The sequence below is a fragment of the Phyllostomus hastatus genome, unplaced genomic scaffold (assembly GCF_019186645.2).
Source record: "Phyllostomus hastatus isolate PE091 unplaced genomic scaffold, TTU_PhHast_1.1 phas_contig_716, whole genome shotgun sequence".
Lineage (NCBI taxonomy): Eukaryota > Metazoa > Chordata > Mammalia > Chiroptera > Phyllostomidae > Phyllostomus > Phyllostomus hastatus.
Genome location: NW_025333946.1, coordinates 35,221 through 54,023, shown reverse-complemented (window position 1 = coordinate 54,023; position 18,803 = coordinate 35,221). Strand labels below are relative to the sequence as shown.

The window sequence follows — 18,803 nt, the reverse complement described above, 5'->3', positions numbered from 1 at the left end:
TTTCTAGTTTGGCCGAGCTTCTCAGACGCCATCCTTGTCTGCAGAGGGAACAAGTCAGGATGGTACTAACCCCCGTGAGTTAAAAGGCACACGTGTCCGTGAGCCATCGTGGTCCCTAGTGTCTGTGTGACTGCTGTTCACTTGTCAGGGTTTCATTTCTCAGGCCCAGACGCGTTACCTTGGGAACTGGGTTTGGCCTGTGTTGAGAGTTACATTACTGGGTCATTGGATCATAGACTTTTAGAGCTTCCCAGGACCTTTGGGATCATGTAGTTCAAAAGTAGAACATGTTGGAATTGAATTGGTATTTGGCAAATAATTTTCTCATGGAATGAGTATAACAACAAATAATTTTTATTTAGTCTCTCTAAAGCAAGTTATTGATCTGAAGTAGAGCAACCAGTCCAAAACTCTGAAGCATTTTAGGAAGTGGTTACATTTGAATCTCAGCCAATATATTTCAGAAGCAAAAATGAAGAATTTTCTTGTAAAAGACAAATTATATTGTTGACATGTTATAACTCAAACTCATATTTCTTATTGAGTCAAAGATTTATCAGCTAAGGAATGAAGAACCCTTACTATAAACATGGTTCAGAGTTTCAGAGCATTGTTCATCCTAGAAAAAATGTCTAGTCGGTCAAGGAAAAAATATGTGTGTGCATTTTCCTTATTTTGTATTGAAAAGCAGAAAAGCCCCTTATTTAACGTGAAATGACCCTGGAAAGGAGCTGAGGGCGTTGGAGTGGAGCAGGGAACTGGGCCCCAAGCAGCTGGTCTCTCCCTCACATTTCAGACGCGGCGGTGGAGTAACTCGGTCTGTGACCTCATTGTAGACTGTGGGTTCCGTCTCACTTGACACTCATTTCCCCACTGAGGGATGGGGCTCTGTTAGTTGTCCATGGTTTTGCCTTTGGGTTTTCTGTTTTTATTCAATATGTTTGTGAATGAGATTAAGACCCTCAAAAAACTAAAGAGCTTCAGAATACAGTTAACCTTATACATCATTCCGGAAATGGACATTTGGTTGTTTTTCATGGGAACATCTGAAGCCAGGGTGCAGTTCTCAGTGTTGAAGCAGTTACATACTTGGGATTAATCTGTGCCATGTTGATAATGATCTGTTCAATAATCCAGTATTTCTTGATCCTGTGAGGATACCTCTGCCACATAGTGGGTTTAAATTAAACCTGTTTCCACTTTGTTTTATTTTCCACTGAACTATCTCCTTGATACAGTTATCAGTAGTTGGAAGTTTAAAGTGGAAATGGGTAGAAACATTGTTGCTCTTCAGTTTTCAGACCAGGCAGACTGAGCTTGGACAACACGTCCATTTATGGCTCTAGATGGAATGAGAAAGGGGAAACTCTCATTTATCCCTTCCCTCGGTCCACCCGCCCTGAGGAGCAGCCTGGGTGACTGTCCTGTCTCCTCTCCCCCAGTCCACCTGGAAGGCCGCTGTGGGGAAAGGAGGTTTGATTGCAGAGATGTGGCCTTCATCGTTGGCAAAGGAGAAGACCACGATGTTCCTGTGAGAACTGACACAGCCCTGGAGAAGATGCAGCGGGGAGAACACTGTGTGTTGTTCCTCGGATCACGGTGCGCAGCGCACCGTCCAGTGCGCAGTGAGGTTGTCTGAAGCAAAGGGATGTGTTTGCTTTTTCAGTCAACGTTTGATGTTGTCAGTGAGGTTAATGGTAAGAGTAGAAACAGTTAATTAAATCAAGCTGTAGTGATGGAGTGAAGTATTGGACCTCAAATAACAAAGGGTTGTGAACATGTTGACAATATGAGGCTGTGTGTATCGTGTACCAACATTTTTGTGTGTGTCATACAAGGGATTGTTATACCCATGGTATGTAGCCATCATACACAGCAAAATGTGGTGCTCAATTGATTATGGTTAAGGAAAGGACCGACAAGCTAGTTTTGCTTTTTTTTGTTTATTTGTTTTGTCTGCCATGTTCCCAAGGAGGGAATTTATTAGCACTTCTCACATGATCCTCTGGCCCCTCTTCTCTTTCCTCTAAATTAGGCAGAGGTTGGAAGTAGAAGAAATATTTGGATGATTTATTACCACTTGAATTTGTGCCCCCTGTTCTTATACAGGGTCCCTGAAAGAAAAACAACTGCCCTGGCTGGTGTGGCTCAGTGGATTGAGCGCAGGCCTGTGAACCAAAGGGTCACCAGGTTGATTCCCAGTCAGGGCACATGCCTGGGTTGCAGGCCAGGTCCCCAGTAAGGGATGCATGAGAGGCAGCCACACATTCATGTTTCTCTCCCTCTCTTTCTCCCTCCCTTCACTTCTCTCTAAAAAAATAAATAAATGAAATCTTAAGGAAAACAACAACAACTGTTGTTCCTGGAAGGAAAGGCAATGGAGATGATTCAATTTGGCCTAAATTTTTCCCATTATAAGGATGCCCATCAGCCTTTCCAAGCTTAGAACTGCCAGACACTAACAGTCTCTCTTGTGAAAACATGTTTGGTATTGTTTTCAGGTCTGAAATTGTGCCATGAATCCAACCCTTTGAGAAATGGACCCTTGAGTGAAACCGGGGGGTTATATTGTGTTCGCCTGTAAGTGCATCTCCTTGTGTCATGTCTTCTCCCTCTCTGGCTCCCAGGGTTTGGGTGAGGAGGGTTTTGAGGAATGAAGAATCGTGCTGAACCCCACTCAGCAATAGGTTCTAGTGTGCCTCTCGCACAGTCGCTTGCCTTCGTGTGGCCTCAGCAGTCACCAGTGGCACGTTCACCTTTGCCTTGCTACTCGGGCCAGGGCCCTCTTTCTGGAGTGGTGCTTTATGCCGCCACGCACTTGAGCATCCTCCCAGAATGCTCTGCACCACGAACCTGTTGGAGCCTTCGCTGGGCGCCCCTTGTCTTTAACACCTTCTTCTTCTCTGTCATACTGCTTTCTGCACCACGGGATTCCCGCCTCGGTGTGCTCTGCCCACCTTTCCTCTCTCTTTGTAGTTCAGCCTCAGGTGAACTTATTTCTCTCTGTCAGGGACTTTTTGAAAATGGAGAAATGCATAGAGATGACTTTCTCCTCCATAACTGAGTAATATCCAGGGACTTCTAATCTGGCATTCCAAAATTACACTAGTTGTAGATTTATATGAAGAGTGTGGTATTTATGTCCAGAGTGTGTTTTCAGACTTAAGTTCCTTGGGGTAAGGTCTGGATGCACTGTGAACATGTGATGTTACAGGAATCATTTGTTACATTGTGACCTAGCTCACAGGGCACTGGTGGGGCAGATCTCTCAGGTGTAAGGACAGAGAGAAGCAAATTATCCTTATGGTTATCAATGCAAACAGTTCCTCTCAAGTTTAAATGGTTTGTTGTGTCCTCAGTGCTTCACCCCTGTTAGTGAGCCCTGTGCACTTCTGCAAGTCACTTAACTCCCCTCAGGCTGAGCTGCCGCTCCTGTAAAATGAGGATAATAGTATCTTCCTCATAAAGGTTTGGAGAACTAAACGAGATAATTATGTGAAGAACTTAGTGAAGTGCCTGACACATATCAACCCCTCAGCATATTAGCTATTTTGCTCCTGTGATGTCTTTCCATTTCACCCTCAGACCACAAGAGAAAGGAAACCAGACTATAACTGTGGTGATTTTTTTCAGTTTAAGACATACAAATAGTCAACTACTTTTCATAAATTTTTAGGTATAAAAGTATTTCATTTGGTGTGTTTTTATTGTAATTTTTCATAGTGAAAAAGGAACGTGTTATTTTCTCTTCGAGACGTTGGTCAGTGTGCCGAGTTACGGGAAGGACCTGCTCTGCGATAGGAGACCGTTCCCACGTGCGCTGCAAGCCCGTACCCGAGCGTGCAGGGCGCCCACGCCGGGTGCGGTGCTCCTGCTTGCAGTGACCCTCCTCGGACCCCCACTGGCCAGGCTGCCCTGCACCTGAGCGCTGTGAACGGTGGCTGTTGCTCACCTGTGCTCGGTGTCACTTCGTGTCACCGCGGTTTCCTTCCCCAGAGGGGTCCAGGGCGCACCTTCTCCTCCGCTCTGATGGACTGTGTGGCAGGATGTCTTCCTCAACAGGACGGTATCTTTTATTTTGATTTAAACGCTGTGATTGATTCATCTTTTTCATTTTAGTTCAAGTATGGCTAGTTTTCACTTTTTCTTTTTCCGAATTGTCTGTGTCCTGCACCAACCCCGAACAAAACCACAGGCCGCGGGGAGCCACAGTGTCTCCCTGTGGGGCAGCCTGGGTCACCAGCGATCCTGTGCTCTGGAGACTCACAGGGTCGGAGTTAAACCCCGGCTCCACAGCGCCCCCTTGTGTGGCTCTCAGGAAGCACTTCTCTCTGAGCCCGGGTTCTTTTGTCCCTGAAAAAGGGAGCAGTTGGTAAGGACTTAGGGTACAAGTGGCTGTGTGCACACAGAGGCTGATGGTCACTAGTGGTCATCGTTGTGTCTCTACTGTCTGCAGGCCGCTGTTAATTGAAGAACATCAATATTGTACACATTGTTTTATTTACTCTATTATCAGCTTAACTTTTAAAACTGCCCTTAAAGACTTCAATCAATTCCTATTTGTATGTCTGTCTTCTTGTACCTGTGTGTGTGTGTGGAAGTGATACGTGTAAAAGTACATCAATAAGTGCTTGACTGTAATTGTTGTGTGAACAAGACACGAAAGGAGTAAAATGAGAATCTGGGTCTTTAACACAACACATCGCGGACGCTCCCACGGGCTCCGTGTTACGTGCGCCCGGAGACTCTGCCGGTCCCGGTTCCCTCGCTGTTCCTTCCCACGGGGGCGCCCCTGCGCCCGCAGCTTCTTGAGACTAAAGTTTTACCATCTCTAGCCAGGAGGAGTTTATTCCCTGACTTCAAAGAAATGTATTTTCATTGACTTGTGATCCAAGATTATGATATTCATTATTTATTCTTATTTATTTGGAATTTATTCAAGTTTGCTCTGTGGCCTTTAAGAAAATCATCAAAAGGCAGTAAGGTAGTGTGGATTTTTTCAGTTCACCCAAAGGAGTAAATTTTTTCCAGTTTTACTGAAAAACACCTGGCACGCATCACCGTAGGAGTTTAAGGCACGCGGCACGATGCTGTGGATCACACACCGTGCGGGATGGGTCCGGCTCACACCCGTCTTCTCGGTTTGTCACTCTGCAGCGTCCTAGAGTTCCGCCGGCGGCTGTGTCTACGAGTCAGACCCATGTCTGTGCGGGGCCTTCCCGCCCAGGCTGCTGCAGCAGAGGGATGTCACCCAGCTCTCAGTGCCACAGGGAGGGCTGGCTCGATGCCCCTCCCCAGAGGGGCGTGTCCCCGGTGCCTCTCCACAGGCCGTCTTCACGTGACCCCAGGAGAGACTGCACAACAAGACCCTCTTTCAGTCTCCTTTAATCCCGTCGTTAATAAACACCGAGGGCACGCTGGTGCCTCCCTTGAACACACCACCACACGTCCCACCGCAGCCGTGAGACCACCGCTTGTGAGTGTCTCGAAGACAGCTCCTCTCGCCCCAGCACTGGTGACACCCTGGGCTGGGTGTTCTTGGCTGTGGGGAAGTCACTTGCATTGTAGGGTGTTGAGCCGGGTCCCTGGCCTGTACCCACTAGATGTCGGCAGCACGTCCCTGGTTGTGACAAACCCGTCCTTAGACGTTGCTGAAGGCCCTTGCATCCCTGGGGGTTAAACTCCCCCCATCGAGTCCCACTGGTCTGTGGCCCGTGCTGGATCAGCTGTTGAGGGCAGGGCCCCTGACCAGTGGGGCTCGGTGGACCCAGTTGTATACCAGTCAGTTCTGATAGAACGTGCTGTCAGTCACCACATGCTCAGCAGGACTCTCCCACCAACCTAGTGCCCAGCAGGTAAGGAAGGTTCCTCATTCACCAGGTGGCAGAACCAGAAGAGCAGACACATAGGTCTGGGAGCTCAGGTAGAAAATTAGTCACCACCTCCTAAAAGTGGCCACTGGTAGCTATGTCCTCTCATTTCTTTGGGGGGAACCCCCTCTGCCCTGCTGATGTGACTGCCACGCCCCACCCCTGCAGCTCCCTTTGCCTTGGTCTGGCCCCAGCTGCCGTGTTCGTGTGCAGCAGTGGAGGGGAGTGAGAAAGCATTTCCTTCCTGAACAATCCAGGCCGGGGGCAAAGGAAGCAGTGCAAGCAGCAAGATCTGTGTATTCCCACTCCGACCCTTTTGCCACAGAGAAAGTTCATTGGCATCAACCTGGTTTGGCATCTTGGAAGCCATAGCATGAAAGTTTGGGTTTACTGAGTTTTTTGCAACGTCCTTCCATATGTTCAAGCGTCGTCTGGCTTGAAACAGACGAGAACAGAATGAATCCCAGTGATTGCTTCCCTAACACGCTGGGCTTTCTTCTAAGTGCTGGGAAACCTCCGACCCAGCAGATGTAGCTCCGCCAGAACTTCTAGTCTGGTACACGTGTGCTCCCTGCATTGGGTTATTAAAGATTCTGCGTGATCTGAAGGAACACATTTACATGTCTGCAGTGATTTTATTCCATCAGTTCGGGCTACAAGGTGTGAGTGCTGCACCTGTACAGTGTGAGAGCCACAGAGCCATGAGAGTGTGTCTCCGGATGAGGTGGTAGAGCTCGCTAGGGCCGCTCTTTCTGGTTATATATTTGTTATGTCTTTTGTATTTTCCAGTGTGCTTTTTAAAAGTACTGAAGAAATACTGTGAAAATGTGGTTTTTTCATTGATGTGTGAGTCTTTCCTCTCATTCATCTAACTGGAAGTGGTACTATTAGAAGGAGACAGCACTTGAGAGTTGAAAGCTTATTAAAACACACCTCTGCCATGACCTGGCTGGTGTGGCTCAGTTGATTGAGCACCAGCCTGTGAACCAAAGGGTCACCAGTTTGATTCCCAGTCAGGGTACTTACCTGGGTTGCAGGCCAGGTCTCCAGTAGGGGGCACACGAGAGGCAACCACACATTGATGTTTCTCTCCTCTCTTTCTTCCTCCCTTCCCCTCTGTCTAAAAATAAATAAAGTATAAAAAATTAAAAAAAAAACCCACACCTCTACCAAATAACAATAGTACCATACTGATGACAATGCTGTCTGCTCTGTCCTCCTGCTGCTAAAGCTTCAGGGAAGGGTCCTAATAGCCAGATAATGGCTGTGTTATCAAAAGACAGAACAAAGGGCAGTGACACTTAAGATCAGTGGAGCATGCTGCCCCCTGGAGCACAGGTGCTGCATCACATGGGGATTTGAAGGAGAAGAGAAAGCTCAGTCTAGTGTGGCTTCTCATAAACCGCCACAGATAGCTCTGAGCTAATGTGATTCTGCAGAGTACCAAAGGACGTGCCTGGAAACACACCACTTGTTTTACAGTTTTATTTTTCTACTCTCCATTTCAGGTATGGTTTTGGAGAGGCAAGGAAGCCTACATCTGGCATTGAACCGAATGCTGAGCTTATGTATGAAGTTACACTGAAGAGCTTTGAAAAGGTGAGAAAATACAACCTCTCTGAAATCATGGTGGGTTTCTTCTCCATCCACTTGTAGGAAGTATTCAATATGTTATGAGGCAGAGCAGGTGGGTGGCATTTATTTGCATGTCATTATCCTGTGTCGTCGCTGATGCTCCTGGAGTGGGGACCGCGGACGCAGCACGGCTGACGCACCGCCAAGGCGCTCAGCGCTCTCACTCTGTCCCTGTGGGTCCGCCTCCTTTTCTGAGGGTGGGGAGAACCCAAGACTTGTCCCCTTGTTTGTTCCCAAACTTGTTCTTTTTGTACATTTCCCCTCAATTGAAGACAGAAAGGTTCATGCTCTGCCAAGCACATGGGGTAGGGGGTGCAAGCTTCCAACCCAAACGAGTTGCACCCTCTCAGGAGTAGTGAAGAGGCCTTCGCTGTGGCTGCAAGTTATTGTCCAAAAAGGCAAGGCTTCACGGGCCACCAGCTTTGTGACACGGAACACGAGAGACACACCTGCTGACCAAGGGCCTTTTCTTTTCATACCTGTCCAAGTAGGAGAACAGGAGAGTTTGTCAGTTGCCTTGAGTTCCAGAAACGGCACCCCTCTGTGAGTGTGTCTCCATCTCAGACCTGCCTCTGGAAGCTCCCAGCAGCACCCTCACCGGACAGACAGAAAAGTCCAGTCTGTCCAGTTAAGTCCCCTGTGCATCAGCACCAAAGCCCTTCCTTCCCCAAGAGCCTCAGGAACTGCATTTTGTTTGCCTGTCTTCTCCCCACAGCGCCCCCTACAGGTCCTGTATGTTAAACTTTGGACTGGAAACGGGACTGTTTATATTTTATTAGACCCAGACAAGAAACCATTGTCATGCAGGCCTGTAAGTTTGGGCTGAGAAAGGCAGGGGGTGCGGCTTTGGGAGCTTCCTGCCACACCCCTCACACTTCACATTCCCCACAACAAGCACGCTGTCTGCGTGACCATCACTGGTTGTCACGTCACCTCTTCTGACAGCTGCTGGCTCCACCCTGACCCTCCACAGCTGCGTCCCAGCACAGTGTTGTTGGAGAGAGAGAGAAGAATCGTTAGCTCACGGGTATTTGGACCTTTGACTTTTCTGTTCTTGTAATGAAGTCACTCCCTGCCCCTCCCACCGTGGCCCGGCGGGCACTGCCCCCGTGGCACCTCTCACTGGCGTTGCCCCGTCACTGCACCAGCGGTTTGTCTGTTCCCCTGTGACACCGCTGGCTTTGTCTGAACCCATGTGAGGCTGTGTGATCTTGGAGGCAACTTGATTTAATTTTCTGCCTCATTTTAAGAATATTTTTATACTCCATAAAGCCTGAACCTAATATTAAAGAGCAAAGGACCCTTGCTACTAGATTTTCAAATAATAGAGCTAATTTAATATGAGGCAGCATGGGGTTGCTGGAAAGCCTAGTAACTGTGTTATTATTCACCTTAAAGGAATACACCACTCTCTGTCTTTAGACTAGAGAGGATTTCATAGTTACTCACTTCAGCTTCCTAATTCCTGTGCAGTAAATAGCTCTGACATAGCCTGGTCATTTTCCTTAAAGGGCCCCAGATTGTTTTGTGGACTCTAGGATCCCCCTAAATCCTGCTATTCATACTGAAAGCACAGTTGTCTCTGGATTTGTGTCTTTAATGGGGGAGAATAATAACACAGATACCACAGTGTAGCAGATGATCATGGAATCATGTATGTATGCTTTGAAATGATACGTTTGCATTAGCTTCACCCTCCCAGTTCTGTTTGACTTGAACTCCCCCAAGTGTCCATCTGCAGGTTGATATAACTTGGAGGCTTTATTAGGTCTGGTTGCATCAGAGTGGAAGGGACAACTGCATGACCTGGAACTTTAAAAATTCTCTTGAATCCACAGCTGTGGCGTGCCTACTTTGGCGTTCCCATGTCAGAGCTGGAAAACGGAGGCTTGAGAGAACCCCCAGCTCCAGTTGTCCTGGCAGTTCAGGGGAGAAGTCACGGGAGGGAAGAGGGAGGCAGCTGTCATCGCATGGCCTCCCCTCTTAACTCCAGAGACGCACCGTTCAGCCGTCTCCAGGGGTTCGTGTCACTCACTGCATTTTGGGGGGCTCCCCCTCCCGAGCCTCGGGGTCCAGCTGCAGCTTTGTCCGTGGACAGCGAGCTCTAGCCCGTTGACACCGTGGCGACGGCACACTTTCACAAGCCAGAGTGTCTGAGGGCTGGGCGTTGACACAGGGGCCACTGTGTGTTCTCATGGGCATCAGCTGACACTTTTCCCTCCTCTGTTCACCTCACTGTTGTCACAAATTTACACAACAGGCCAAAGAATCCTGGGAGATGGACACCAAAGAAAAATTGGAGCGGGCCGCCATCGTCAAAGAGAAGGGGACTGTGTACTTCAAGGTACGTGTGTCCTGGTGCAGCCCTTTCCAGCTCAAAGAATTTACTCAGGTGTCAGAGGACTGTGCTGATATTCTGTATTCTGAGTTTTATCAGCCCCCTTCTAGGCTGGAAGAAGCCTGACTCTGTACAAGTCTGTCATTTCCGTGCCCTGGCCAGCAGCTCAGCTGGTTAGAATGCCGTCCTGACAGCCAAGGCTGTGGGTTCGCTTTCCAGTCAGGGCACGTGCCAATGACGCATCAATAGTGGAATGACAAATCGATGTTTCTCTCTCTCTCTCTCAAATCAATTTTTAAAGTCTGTCATTTCCAGTATAAGAAATAGTGAGAAAGAATGAATTAACATGACAAAAGAATAGAACTGATCTTCTACATGGTCTGTTCTAGACTGGAACCCTCCCTAAAGGCAGACCAGGTCTGGCTTGCCCAGCCACCAGGGGTCCCTCAAAGTCTGGAGCATCTTGCTTTGGTGCACAGTTGGCCCTCAGTCAGTGTTTGTGGGATGCAGCAAGAGAATCTAGAATAATTATGAGCAGTAAAGGGATTCAGAGCATGAGTTTTTCCTTGTTTTACTTTGCACTGTCTTGTGAAGTCACTAAGGCACATGACAAAGGACAGGGAACATGCAGGGATTTCCAAAGAAACCGACCGGAGGTCAGGATGATTAATGTCTCTGAAGCCACCGTGGTCCCTGCCACCCCTGCTTTTGTGAGCGATCTTCAGAAATTCCCCAGTGACCTCCGTCATCGACTGCTTCTTGAAAACCCTTGCTTGTCACATCTAGTGCCGTGTGATTTCCTCAGTTACATGTGAGACCCCCAGAGAGAAGGAAAAAGACAAAGACACAGCACTTTGTTCACTTCTGACCCAGGTGCTGCCCCGCCCCAGATGCGCACCTCTCCAGGGCGAGGGAAGGCTCAGTGCGGAGGAGAGGCAGAGAGAGAAGGGGGTGTTGTGAAGGCTCCTTCCTGTTTCTGTTCTTCCAGCCACCGCCGTCCACAGACAGAAGCTCAGTGATGCTGTCCGCAGTCTCACGCAGCGATGCACAGATGCGCTTCACCAGGCCTCACGGAGCGCGGGCTGCGAGACACGCCGCTGCGCCAGCACCCTGGTCTGCAGGGAGCAGCGGCGACGGTCAGCCAGAGACACACTAGACAGTTCCGTGAGACTGCGCGGTCACACAGTTAGGCCAGGGAGTGACCAGTGTGGTTGTTGCTTCAACTTCAAGCAGCGACCTCTTACTGGTCATGAAATAGTTCAGTGGAAGTGAATACTTTATGCAGTAAGGATAAATTTTTGTTTCATGAATCTTTTGTTCACTTGTGTGAATGGGTACTGGGCCATCATTTCAAACAGTTTTTACTGTGGGATTTTGGTTAAACAAATTTTGAAATCTCCTGGCTTACATAATTATTTGTATTTATTTCTAACTACTTATTTTATATGCTAAAATAGTGCACAGCTCACCACAGGGAGTGTGGGGGGATGAGTTCTGAGTTGGAAACTGGGAAAACTGTGCATTATGGCTCTAAGTGATATAAAGTCATTGAAGGTCTAAAAACGTTATATTTTCAAGTGCAAAGTTGAGGGAGTTAGATTATATGATCTCCAAGTTTCTCCCCAACCCTAAAATCCTGTCAATTTTTAGAGTCTTGAGAGCAAATTTGATTTTTAATTGATTGATTGATTTGCTTATTATTTCCGTTTGTTCATTAGATTCCACACAGGAGTGAAATCATAGGGTGCTTGTCTTTCTCTGACTGACTCATTTCACTTAGCATGATGTTCTCCAGGTCCAACCATGCTGTCACAAAGGGTGAAGTTTTCTTCTGTTTCACAGTCGAGCAGTATTCCATTGTGTGAATATGCACCACAGCTGTTTTACCCACTCGTCTGCCCATGGGCACTGGGCCTGCTTCCAAATCCTGGTGATTGTAAATAACGCTGCAATGAACACAGGGCTGCATATACTCTTTGGAATTGGTGTTTCAGATTACTTTCGGATAAATTCCTGGAAGTGGAATTGCAAGTTTGGTGTTTTAAAAATTCAAATCATGTATATTGGGTACTTCTAAACCTTTCAAGTCAGATACCAAATGGGCTCTTCATAGACCCCAAATACACAGGACACTGGAATAAAAAAGAAAATTTTCTTTAAAAACTTTTTCAGTACAGGTCCTGAATGGTGTTTCGTATATACCTGAAAGTCCCTTTAAAGCCTTTAAATGTATTTTTAAAATATTTCCCACGACTTCAAAATAGAATATTAACAGTTTGGGGGTGGCAGGTTGAAGCTCTTGGCATTTACTAGGATTATATCAACTCAATGTAGTAAAACAGCTTGACAATTTAGAAACTCTTATTGGTTATTGATGACTGAACTTTAGGGAATACTATTGATAATGAAATAATGTTGTAAAGCCACATGCCATATAGCTCTGAATATATAAAGAAAGCTCCTAAATGTATACAGAAAATGGCCAGAATTCGTGACCAGTAGCAGAAAGCATTGCTATACAATTACTTCAACTTTGTTGCTTCTAAGCATCCCAACTGCAGTAGTGATTTGTGTATTTCACATTATGAACCCTCCTAAAATGACTGATCTTTGAATAAAATCTGGATTAACAGTCACATAGATGGAACACATTATTTTTAACATGTAATTTGATAGAGAAAATCTTTCAAAACACAAGTCCATTGGGGGAAAATTAATGAAAAGTTCAAAACCACTGACCTAAGACCCTTCTCCCAGAATGTGTCTGAACAGTCTGCAGGACAACCCAGTTCCCCCAGACGCACCCGCACAGCTGCAGGTAACAGGCCCCAGCAGTGGTCCTGGCGTTAGCTGTGAGGCTTCAGAGTAGTGGGGGAACGGTTTCCTGTGTGCATTCCCGTTTCAGATTCCAGGCAGGTTTCTGTCTGCCACACTGGCCTCCTGGGCCTCATCTTTCTAGGGGTTTGACTTGGAGCCCCGCACTCCTGCAGCGTGCAGACTGTGGGTGACGGCAGATGCAGAGAAATAACAGTGACATTTCTGTCCTCAGTGCGTGGGAGCTCTGTTCTCATTGACCTGTCGGTTTGGTTTACCCTTCAGTGGGTAAATCTCTCCCCTGAGTAGGGCTGAATCATGGTCAGTTTTTAAACGGCAACGGCTTTGCTGTTTAGATGGGAATGTCCTCAGATGAGCCTCTGAACACTGAAGAGAAGAAGGTAGGACAGGACTCTCTTCACTTGGCTCTAAAAATAATTCAGCCTGGATAACAACATGGCATTGTGCCAGGCGTTGTGCGAGCTGTGCAACAGAAGTGATTTTTACTTCCTCCCCTAGCTGACTGGGTTCCCCAGAACAGGAGCTTTCAGTGACTGTCACACCTGCTGAGTGTTTCTCTTTTCCAGTGTGGAGGCTCAGTGGCAGTGTGAGGACACTGCAGTGAGGTGGGGTTTCTGGCGCCCCCCTTGTGCTCTGTGGGGGAAAATCATGTCCAAAGCCAGCAGGTGAAGGATCATCTTTCAACCACTGCACCCTCTACAGACAGCCAGGCTTAACTCTGTCTTGACCACCCCTGCTGAACCAAGAAACCAGTCATTTATGACTCTAGAATTTTAGTTTGAAAACACCTCGTAAGAGTCAACCCTGCCTTTTTTCTCCTTCCTACATTCTTTCAGTGAGATTTCCCAACCCTCAGCACTGCTGACGTTTGGGGCTGTGTGATTCTGCATTGGGGGGAGGCTGTTGTGTGCACTGTGGGGGACACAGATGCCACCAGTGCAGGCACGCCCTCCAGTTGTGACAACTGAGAAGCATCTCTACACATTGAAAATGTCCCAGGGGCCAAAATCACCCAAGTTGAAGACTCCTGTGTTAGCAAATCTGAAGCAGAAATACCACAAAACAAACATCTTTGCTCATTGGAAGCTGAGATCTAAAGTAAAAGTATGTGTGATGCGTGCTGTGTGGAAGGGCTTTCAAGGGCTCCGTCAATGTAAAGGGAACTACTGTGAAGTCTGCTACTTGTTTTTCTTTTTAGAAACTGTAGCCTCTGCCACTCTGATGATTCAGAACCTGCAGGAGCTGTTCGGTCCTCTCCCTGTCCCTTCCCCGGAAGGGGGCACTCGGGGGGGACGCAGCTCTGCCCCTGTTCAGGCCCAGTCGCTGCCCCCTGACACTGGCTGCCCCGGTCTTCACCACCACGCGCGCCAGGGCTTCCTCCCCCGGGGGGCGCTGGTGTCCAACACTGCCCCCTGAGCCCGTCAGAGCGGGAACGTTCTCGTGGACTCTGTGATGTTTCTCTTCTGAGCCACGGAGCCGCCACTCTGCACAGAGCTGTGTGTGCTGTGCTGACGGCAGTGAATCCTGGTGACGTTGTCCGGACACCGGTCGTTGGTCACCTTGGGTTTGACGTCCTGATGCAACTGACCATGGTACACCGTCTGGGAGGACGTGCCACCTGTTTTCAAGCTTTTCCATCAGCTGTCTTTCATTCACCCTGAAACTTCAGGAAACCCACTGTCTCAGTTCCGTGGTTCCTTGTGTCGAGCATGTGTGTGACTCACATACGTGAGCTAATCATGCGTTGTCACTCACGATATGTTCAAATCCTACCAATCAGGGGAGAGAGTGAAAACATGACTAAAGGAAAGATTTCTGTCACCTGTCACCTCTGGAATTTGTGTTTCATAGTTATTTTTGTTGGATGCTGCTTTTTCAACTGAGTATGTTCCCATTGTTGTAGGTCAGCAAACTGTAGCCTGTTTTTATAAGTAAGGTTCTCTTGGGATGCAGAGCCCCCGTTTATTTACACGTTGTCTGGGCCTCTTGTACCCACTGTGCAGGGCTGACGGTCAGGAGCACAGGGAAAGGTGACTTCCCCTTTACATAAACTGGTGACATCGTCTGAAACTACTCACTAACCTTTCGAAAGGTCTGAGAGATGGATAATAGCACCTGAGAAGATAACCCCCAAAGCCTGCTGCCCTCCCTTGCAGAGCACTGCCCCCTCGGAAAGAGGGGGGGTGTGAGTGTTGGGAACACCTGTGCGCGGCTGTCCTGAAGCTGCTCTCGGGTCCCCAGGACCTCGGGAGGATGGGGAAGTGCCTGGGTAGCCGACCCCTAGGACCGAAAAGAAATGATCAGACCCTAGGTTTCGTGTGAGGAAGGTTTCTGTTTTCAGGATTTGGTTCTCAGGGAGGCCTGAGCCCACCCTTCTCTTGTACCTGCACCCCCCTCCAGCCTGCACAGAGAGTGATTACCAGCTTTTTTCTCCTAGGGAGGCAAGTACGTGCAGGCGGTGATTCAGTACGGGAAGATAGTGACCTGGTTGGAGATGGAATACGGCTTATCGGAAAAGGAGTCCAAAGCTTCCGAATCCTTTCTGCTGGCTGCCTTCCTGAACCTGGCCATGTGCTACCTGAAGCTCCAAGAATACATCAAAGCCGTGGAGTGCTGCGACAAGGTGGGGTCAGCGTGGGGGTGGCTTCCCACACTCCACACCCTCCCTCCATCCTCACCCCTGGGCTGCTGTGCCTTCTTCTCAGGCAAGGGAATAGAGGGTTTTTTATTTGGCTTTATGTATTTATGTTTGGGAGTATTTCTTCCTCAGTATGAACTGGAAATTCAGAAAGGTTTTAATTAAAGACTTTCCTGATGCCTAGACTGTACTTAAAATAAAAGGTCTGAGAAGATGAAACAAATGTTACCCATGACCTTCCTTAAATCTATGGCACTTCCAGCTCCTCAGGTTCAATTCAGTAAAAATCAGGTTTGACTCAAGCCTTTCGGGACTTCCTGTGACGCCGGCAGCTGCTCAGGTGGAGGCCGTGTGGAGAAGTCACTTTCCCCTGACACCACGTTTGCTCACTGGGCAGGAACACACGGGGATAATCTGAGGGGACCCACTGAGTGTCCGCGGCCCTCTCCCTGTTCACACCTGTGTGGTTGCTGCTGCTCCTGGTCTTTGAGGGCGCGGCTGTGCGGGGCCAGTGTCCGTCTGCAGCGTGTCCGATGTCCCTGTGCACCGGCGCAGCTGCCTGTCCCGTCAGGTGTCTGGTCTCCGAGTGAGCGTGTGTGCTGTGCTGTGGGTGCGGCTGACGGTGGAGTGTGTCTTCAGGGAAACAGAAAGGGATCTGAAAAACAAGCCACTATTTCACATATTGTTTGTAGGATCATTTTTGAATTCTGGTATTTTTAATTTTGTGGATCAGTACGTTTCCTATCATGTCTCACTAAATTTTTGCCTAAGGAAGAAATATTACTGTTACATTGTTTAAGCTGTTTGCTTCTTCATTTGTATTGTAGCAGTATAAAGTCATTCAACTTCACACACTGCAGAAACACACAGGAACTCGAGGGTCCTCTGTGAAATCCGCCTTGACTGTCTTTCCAGGACCCGCCGTTCGTCTCACACTCGTTCCCTCTGTGTTTCCCACGCAGAGCAGCGGACGTGTGTGCTTGTCAAACGTGAGGGTATACAGCTTTGAGGACATCTTCCTGCCTCTGACCAGTCTATCGTGTAACTCTCCCTCATCCTTTTAAATCTCATTCAGTATCTACCGTGTGCATCTGTGGTTTATCCAGCCAGACCCCTTTGGTGGATTTCCGGGTGTTTGGTGTTACAAATCCTGTAGCGTCTCCCTGTGCTGACTCGTGGGGTTGTTTCTACCGGTCAGATCGGTAGCAGTGGGAATACTGGGTGAAAAGACCTGATTTTAACACATTAACATTTTCAACTTTAATATGCTATATGTGATCATTGGATATTATCAGTGTTTCTTTCCTAATATCATTGGCAACAATCAATTTTATTTTTATTTCTTCTTGCACATCTCTTCATTGTTTGCCATTTGCACTTCGGTGAATTTCCTGTTCACAGTCTGAACTGCACTGTCCGTTTCCGACTGACTGAGACGGCCTGTACGTCATCGCTGTCACCCCGCTGTCTGACAGTCAGGGGTGCTGGGCCTCTTCTCGTTTGTGTTTAACATGGTCGATAGCATCGTTTTTTTTTGTGAGGAAAGTTTTGCTGTTTACACAGTCAAATCTGCCTTCTCCTTTCTAGTTAGAAGTCTTCCCTACCCTAAGAATGTAAAACTAACCCCATTCGGTACTTGCAAAACCTACTCCAACTAGGTTTATTTTTGAAAAAAATAATTTTAAAATAAGGCTACTCTATTTTTAGGGAGGGTTGCATGTAAATACACTTAGTTTAGAACTTATTTTTGGGTTTCTGATGAGGTAAGAATTAACTCTTATTTTCGTCATGGGTAGCTGCTGTCTGGGCCCCGTTTGCTGTGAAGCTGATCCGCTCTCTGAGGACCTGCCTCTGAGCGCTGTGTTCTGTCCCACGGGCCGTTTGCCCACGGACTGGTGACCAAGCTGGTTTAGTGTCTGTGGTTTAGTCCTGTATCTTTTTCTCCAGTAAGGCACGTCCCCTCTTATTATTTTTCTTTTTCCAAAATTTTCCTAGGCATTCTTGGGCATTTACTCCTTCCGTGAAACTTTAAAACGTACTTCTCAGGATCCCCCCTCCAGACCCCTTTGTGATCTTAGAGAAATGGTATTAAATACACAAATTAGTTTCGGTAGTGCATTGTATTTTGATCAGTAGTGCAGAATAACCTTGAGCCCATCTTTCAGTATGCTTTTTCTACAAATTAGTGAGTTATTGGCCAGAAAGCTTTAGTGAGTTATGTGAATACTGAGTGTCTTTAAAATGCCCCCTAGTCACACTCATTCTCTCTAAAACTGAACCGTCCGTTCTAGGCCCTGGGACTGGACCGCACCAACGAGAAGGGCTTGTACCGCAGGGGCGAGGCCCGTCTGCTCATGAACGAGTTCACGCTGGCCGAGGGCGACTTCGAGAGGGTGCTGGAGGTCAGCCCCCAGAACAAGGCCGCGAGGCTGCAGATCTCCGTGTGCCGGAAGAAGGCGAAGGAGCACAACGAGCGGGACCGCAAGACCCACGCCAACATGTTCGCGAAGTTCGCAGAGCGGGACGCCGAGGTGTGTGCAGACCCGGTTCCCCGCAGAACCCGGGAGCACGGAGCAGGGGGCGCAGTGCGGTCTGGCCTGAGGCTGGATGGGGTCCGGGGTGGAATGGGCTCTTCCTCCCACCAGCGGCAGGAAGTAGCGCACTGACCTGTCCGTGCAGGACCTGAGGGACGCTAATTCCCTAGAAATTAAACAAATCAAGCACATCAGGTTTCTTTTAAATAACACCTCCAGGTTGAAGACCTCTGATTTTCCCAGCAGCTGGGCTGGGGAGGAGGAGGGGTGGGCAAGGGTCCTGCCCTCCCCCTGGAGGTTCCTGGCAGGGGGGACAGAGGTCAGCCTCCCCTGCCACAGAGTTGTATCCTGAGCTCATCCTCCACTCCCCACACTCCCCACCCTCTTTTGTCACATGGACTTGATTATTAAATGGTGGCAAGCTAGTCATTTAACCAAAGAAAAGTAAACTCTCCCCCTTTAAACCATGGGCAGCACAGCCCTGCCTGACCCAATCAGGAAACCGGAACGAAGTCCTTGCACCGCCCTCTCGTGTCAGACTCGACAGACAGTGGGTGGGGCCAGGAATTACTCGAATATTTCCCTTATTTCTTCCTCAGGAAGAGGCCAGTAAAGCAATGGGCAAGAAGACGTTAGTAGGGGTCGCCGATCAAAAAGACACAGGAAGTCCAGCGGAGGAAGAAGGGCGATCTGGAGACCACGTGTGACCCCACGCAGAGGAGGGAAGAGTCCCAGTGACCTCGGCCTGCTCCCCGGGCTTTCCCCAACTCAGGACTGACCGTGTTCGGTGTGCAGTTTGTCACAGTCTGTGTGATTCTGGAAGCAAATGGCAAAACCAGTGGTCCCCACAAAACCACCCCCTGCTGCTGCCCAGGGCTGTCACTGAGGGGAGGCGTGGGACCCCTGTGGGGACACAGACAGGTGGCCGTTGGTGTGGAGAGGTGCAGCCGGCA

General features: G+C 48.4%; 1 protein-coding gene across 1 annotated transcript; it reads left to right on the top strand.

The window, feature by feature from the left end:
• Positions 1-1,267: 1,267 nt before the first annotated feature.
• On the top strand, positions 1,268-18,572 carry LOC123825909 (peptidyl-prolyl cis-trans isomerase FKBP5-like). Its single transcript, XM_045849557.1, has 7 exons — positions 1,268-1,271; positions 1,443-1,599; positions 7,379-7,469; positions 9,766-9,849; positions 15,116-15,301; positions 17,608-17,847; positions 18,450-18,572. Exons 1-7 carry the CDS (start codon positions 1,268-1,270, stop codon positions 18,555-18,557), a joined length of 870 nt encoding a protein of 289 aa, XP_045705513.1. The 3' UTR covers positions 18,558-18,572.
• Positions 18,573-18,803: the final 231 nt, after the last annotated feature.

What these genes read in the sequence shown, in the direction of transcription:
- LOC123825909 (XM_045849557.1), top strand. An exon ending in GTGTTGTTCCTCGGATCACG is followed by an intron (nt 1,600 to 7,378) that starts GTGCGCAGCGCA and finishes TCTCCATTTCAG; the next exon opens with GTATGGTTTTGGAGAGGCAA. An exon ending in CACTGAAGAGCTTTGAAAAG is followed by an intron (nt 7,470 to 9,765) that starts GTGAGAAAATAC and finishes TTTACACAACAG; the next exon opens with GCCAAAGAATCCTGGGAGAT.